We start from the raw sequence: 6,074 nt of genomic DNA, 5'->3' as shown, positions 1-6,074 counted from the left end.
CTATGTGCTCATGTGGACACATGCTTCTGTTTTAATCTTAGAACAATAAGCGGGCCCACCTGCAAGAAGCAACCGTAACTTTTAATCCAATGCCGCCCGAATCATCAACTTCCTTACTGAAGCGGCATACTACGGGCCAGCCCACAGCCCATATTGCAATGGCCCACAACTTACAGGCCGAAATATAATTTCTTGAAAATTAAGAAACTCAATCGAAAAAATAAAAATAATATTTCTGAAGAAATACATCACATCACTTGCATCCCGGAATTCCAAGTTTCCGAACCTCTCCACCCACTCAGAATTTTCCGCACCTGTTAGTTGGATCAGCATTGAGCAACCCTGTTTTTCCCATCAATGGACCATTTTCCCCTGAGGACCCTACTAGAGATTTGATTATACGATTACTATGATGTGTACTATTGTGTATATGTGTGTTCACTGATTGTAATCTGCAAAATATTTCTTTGTCATTAAAAATATATATTTTTCATGTTAAATACACATGATGTCATCTTGGGGTATAACTAAAAGTCTACTCTCATAGTGTTTTCACCCATGTTTGCAGGGCTTCTAGAAAGAGTTTCATGTTAAATACACATGATGTCATCTTGGGGTATCACTAAAAGTCTACTCTCATAGTGTTTTCACCTATGTTTGCAGGGCTTCTAGAAAGAGCAATGCCACACGTAGATATATATATATATATATATATATATATATAAAAAGTCTGACTCAAATTTATTTGTGAATCATACTAGAAAATAAGTTTGAAGAGGCAAATGAGAACAAAGAGAAGGAAAAGAGAGACAAATTTATGATTTATATTTATTGTTCCTTTATTTATAAAGACCCAAAATAACTGTAAAATTACAAACACATCCTTAACATTTATATGTCTTTAGTAGGCCTTTGATCGGGTATGCCACTTGGCTTTGTGTGTCAATAGAGTTTTGCATGATTAGTTACTAAGTCATTCGATTGTTTAAGTTAATTGTCTCTCATGAGTTGACTGCCGCTCCTATGGATTACAGGTCGATCAACCATCTTATTTGTTTTTAGTTAGTTTCTTCTTATATTGGATATTTCGACATTTTTTGCATGAGTCGTATCACGAGATTTTATAAGACCATACACATTTTACTGGTATAATATTTGTATATAATTATTTGGTGCTTATATATAAATATATATATTTATAAAATTGCCTACTGTATTAAAAAGAAAAGTAATAATAAAAGAGCTGATAAAAAAAATGGAGCCCACAGCGCCGAAAGAGGATGCCATGAGGGCAGATCATGCCTGGATTTGGTTGTTTCGGGTTATTACGGCCCGGCCCGAACCGGCCCAAACTCCAGTCGGAGATGGCCCGGTCGAACTGAAACTGAAAAGCCGCGGTTTCACGGCATGTTCTCGTCACAACCCGCTAAAAAAGCTCAAAACTTAAACAAATACAAAATAAAAGGACTTTAATGTTTTTTATGATTTAAAAAATGACAACTACGGGTTGGATAGGTAGTAGATCCATCAGAAGCGTCCATTAGATATCAGACGTACCACCGTGCACGCCCACGTGATACGAAGTACCACGATCCATGAAACTAACGGCTGGGATTAACTGGAAGCGAATGAACGGTGATGATCGCCGACTGCTACGTGCTAATGTCACTGTAATTAAACTCTCAAAGAGCTGAATTAGCGCCGCAATTAATATAGGATAGCTACGCTCCAACGGGAGCCTGGAAGTGGGAAAGATGGGCGAAGAAGAAGGGGTGGGGAAACTGGCAAAAGCGGCGAAGAACAAGTACTAGCAGTGACAGTGAAGCTCATGAAACTGTGAAATCATGAAAGCAATGAAGAAATGCTCGAAAGATTCAATTTTTATGCTTTTAAATAGAAAACTAAGCAATTAATTAAGGTCTGCGAAGCAGAACGCCAGATTTTTTTAAAGATTTTTATTTAATACATCCTATAGCTGTTCCAACAGGTTCAGTGGGCAAAGGTAACTTAAGAACCCAAAAACGATTCTATAATAAAAAAGTGAACTTGAAGACAACCAAAATAAAAAAAAAAAAAAAGAAATTGTAACCGATGACATCCAAGCAGAGTGAGTAGAAGCTTTGGATACACACAAACTAACAAAATCAGCAGCTTTCCAGATGAATTCTTTTCAGAACGATTTCATTGTTTTCAGAGTCAGTTACAGTTATGGATTCTTACCTCGAGAAAGGCGAACGGAATCGGTTACTTCTGTTCAAACAGGACTGGAAGTCATGAACCCTGCTTCGGAGATGGCGGAGAGCTCTGCAACATCATCCAATGGTGCGGGGAGGTTGAGATCGAATAAGCTTTCGTTAAGCTTAGCAACGGGCGGCGGTGATATGATGGTAATATTTGCAGTCGAGGACAAAAGATGAGATCTTTTGTGCCCTCCGAGAGCTTGCCCGCTGTCGAACTCTCGGAAGCAGATTGGGCAAACATGAACGCTTTTACCCTCGCCGTCGGCAATGGCTTCCGTCGATCCTTCAATATTGGCCGGCGGGAAGCAGCTCCGTGACTTCTTGTGGCTCGCGCGGTGCCCGCCAAGAGCTTGATACGATCGGAATACCTTCTTGCAAGTGCCACACTGGAATCTGCTTCGCCCCTTCGCTGGCGAACTCTTCGTCTTTAAGTTGACCATCGTTACAAGCTCTCTTCCTTCTTCGTCTTCCTCATCCTTACTCCAAACGTCACGAGACAGCAACATTAGACTGATGGCAACGTCCTCCTCTGGCGTCGTATCGGAGACAGAGCTAAGCTGTTCAGCTTCCGGAAGCTCTGGAGCAGGCCGCTTGTTACGTCGACGATTGATTGTGATCGGGGAGGACTCCGTTTCGCTTTCTCGGTCTTGAACGACGGAAGAGGAGAACTCCGGATCCACCATGCGGAAGCTTTTTTTAGGATTCTCTCGAAGACCGTAAGAGAGCCCTTTGCCCTCCTCTGCTTCGTGAGAAGAGGTTGAGGAAGATGAGTAGTCAGAAAGGAGGGATTTCGCCGAAGCGGCAGCTGCGACTGCGACGGCGTGAGAACGCATGTGACCCCCTAACGCTCTGCCATTGGAAAAGCTTCGACTACAGAGCTTGCAAGCGTGCTTCTCCATGGATAAGAAGCAGAGAGAGAGAGAGAGAGAGAGCGAGAGAAGATTAATCTAATTATGTTTCTTCTCCCTCTACTCCATTCCAGAATTGCTTTGCCGATCGTTCTTCTTCTTCACTCAAAGAGGGGGAGAGCGAGAGCGAGTGGGAACTAAGAGGAGTACGTGACAAGCATCCTCCCACCAAAAGAAACCCACAAACAAGTATAGAGCCGTGGTGCTTCTACAGAACTAGGCAACTAAAGATAGAGAGAGGAGCGCAAGGCCTGTCGATGGAAAAGGAGTATATTTTTATTTAATTTTTCGTTTTTCCGCCTACATATTAAAGAATTTGGCATTCCTATTTTTTAAATTAGAAAAAAAATCGGAATGTTTTTAAAACGCTTAATTCCCAAAGTCATGCATAGTCTTCATGTATTGATTTAATTTGTTTGCCTCTTCTTCGCTTATGGTGCGTCTTAATGGCATTAATTGCAGAAGGGATTTGGCGATTTGCTCAGACCATGTTATACTTTTAACCAAATATTGTAAATTTGTGGTTCCCGATTCTTTATTTCCTAAGTAATTATTTACATTTATGTCCTTCAGGGTGGATTTTGTGTTTTCTGTTTTTACGGAGGGGCTCGACGGAAAAAATCAAGGAAAACTGCTAGGTCTGGTTTCGGTACAATCATTAAATTATCAATTCAACTGTAATTATCTTAATTATAAATTTAATTAATAAATAATTAAAATCATGATCGTTACTTCGGAAGCCATTGTCTCTAAATAAACTAACTGATGTTTCTATTAATTGCAATATTTATGAGATAATATATATTTTTATTTATTTAAGGGTACCTTTTTTCTTATATTAGTAAAAGTAAATAAGAAAACTAAATATAAATTTAGTGGCGAAAAAACAGAAAATATAACTAACCTCCTACAGCTCAGGTAAAGGCCACTTTTTTCGGAGGCGGCCACGAGGCCCACGACCGATTCGCGGAACTAGCCTCAACCCGGTGGGGGCCCACGTGTCACACACGCGGAGCTGGTGGACTCGCACGTGAGTCGATGGGAAAAATCTAAACCATTCGATGCATCAAAACGGCCTGCACGAATCTTCATGAGATATTTGATGTTGTGAAAATGTCCTGCGCGCACATAATCGGAACTAGTCCACGGTGGAGACCAACGTTGACCGTCGATTTGGCCAAAGTAAACCGGCGCGGAAACTTGGGACTGGCCGAACGGCCAGGATGCAAAGAATGGGAGGATCACCTATCGGTCGAGTCTTGTTCATTTATTTACATTAATACCCTTGGTTGACGTGTAGTTTGACTCCATTAATTTTGGCATTTAGCTTCTAATTTCCAAGGAGCAAATCAAATTTCTACGTAATTGGAAGCGAGCGGGGAAATTTTCATTATTCTTTATTTTATTTTCAATTAATATGTTATAATTTGAGCACAACTTTTTTATTTTATTTTTATAATATATTTATTTTTGTTGCATGCTAGAATATTTGTGAATTAGAGTGAGGTATTAAAATCTTAACATTACATGAAGATTCAACACTCAGATAAAAAAAAACAAAGAATTGGAAGAAGAGATAAAAATTTTATTTTGAAAGCACTAAAAAGAAAAAAAGAAACATGGAATAACTCAATTACAGTAATCCATTTTGCTTAATTCGAGATTATATGGGTAACACCCAAGGCATATAATGTGAATAAGGTGTCTGTGTTGTTGGTGTGGAGCCCGTTCAATGAAAACGGAAAAAAAAATAAAAGATAAAAATAAAATTAGTAAAATTTCTTGTTTTTCTTGTCCTTCGGTGTATCTCGGTATAGATAGAGAAGAAGAGAGAGTGAGAACTTGAGAGAGTTTCTGCTGTAATTATCGACGTGATCAAACGGTGTAAATTCCTCAATTAGTAGAATTTCCTGCAACTTTGTTGATGTAAACAATTTGTCGAATCACGTAAATCCGTGTTCTTTTGGTGTGAATTTTTCTCGTTTTATTTTTCACTTCGTCGTCGATCGTTTTAAATTTCATTTATACCATAACAACTGGTATCAGAACCAATGATTGTGATTTTTCACTTCGTCGTCGATCGTTTTAAATTTCATCTATACCATAACAACTTGTATCAGAACCAATGATTGCAGATGAAGTAAATGTTTCAGGGATCGAGAAGTTCAATGGCATAGATTTTGGTTACTGGATGATGCAGATAGAGGATTACCTATATGGGAAGAAGCTCCATCTTCCGTTATTGGGGAAAAGACCTGAACGAATGGATGAGGCTGAATGGAATATGTTAGATCAACAAGCTCTTGGACTTATTCGAATGACCATGTCGAGGTCCGTTGCACAAAACATCGTCAAGGAAAGGACGACTGATTCGAATGACCATGTCGAGGTCCGTTGCACAAAACGTCGTCAAGGAAAGGATGACTACGTATCTTATGACAGCTCTATCAGGTATGTATGTAAAGCCATCGAAGAATAACAAAGTATATCTGATCAAAAAGTTATTTACAGAAGGTACGTCTGTTGTAGAACACCTGAATGATTTCAATGCTATCACAAATCAATTATCGTCTGTGAAAATTGAATTTGATGATGAGATACGTGCACTGATCTTGTTGGCTTCATTGTCAAATAGCTGGGAAGCTATGAGGATGGCTGTCAGTAATTTTGCAGGTAAATCAAAATTGAAATTTGAAGATACTCGTGATTTAATTTTGGCTGAGAAGGTGCGCAGGAAAGATTCTTACGAGATATAAGGTTTGAGTTCGACAGGTTCGAGTTCGACATTAAATATTGATTCCAGAGGGAGATCACATGACAAAAACTCAAACATGAGAAGATCAAAATTAAAGAACAGAAGCTGGAGCAAGTCAAGGTTTGGTAAACAAGTAACTTGCTGGAATTGTGGCAAAACTAGCCACATATA

The 6,074-nt window shown here is 39.2% G+C and overlaps 1 protein-coding gene across 1 annotated transcript; it reads right to left on the bottom strand.

The window, feature by feature from the left end:
• Positions 1 to 1,833: 1,833 nt before the first annotated feature.
• LOC110027081 (zinc finger protein ZAT4-like) lies at positions 1,834 to 3,348 on the bottom strand. Its single transcript, XM_020728357.1, has one exon. It carries the CDS (start codon positions 3,137 to 3,139, stop codon positions 2,255 to 2,257), a length of 885 nt encoding a protein of 294 aa, XP_020584016.1. The 5' UTR covers positions 3,140 to 3,348; the 3' UTR covers positions 1,834 to 2,254.
• Between the last annotated feature and the right edge of the window lie 2,726 nt (positions 3,349 to 6,074).

The sequence above is a fragment of the Phalaenopsis equestris genome, unplaced genomic scaffold (genome assembly GCF_001263595.1).
Source record: "Phalaenopsis equestris unplaced genomic scaffold, ASM126359v1 Scaffold000413, whole genome shotgun sequence".
Classification (NCBI taxonomy): Eukaryota; Viridiplantae; Streptophyta; class Magnoliopsida; order Asparagales; family Orchidaceae; genus Phalaenopsis; species Phalaenopsis equestris.
This window is presented reverse-complemented; position numbering and strand designations above follow the sequence as displayed.

Excerpts from the sequence above, each read along its gene's own strand:
- LOC110027081 (XM_020728357.1), bottom strand. The coding sequence starts at position 3,139 with ATGGAGAAGCACGCTTGCAAGCTCTGTAGTCGAAGCTTTTCCAATGGC.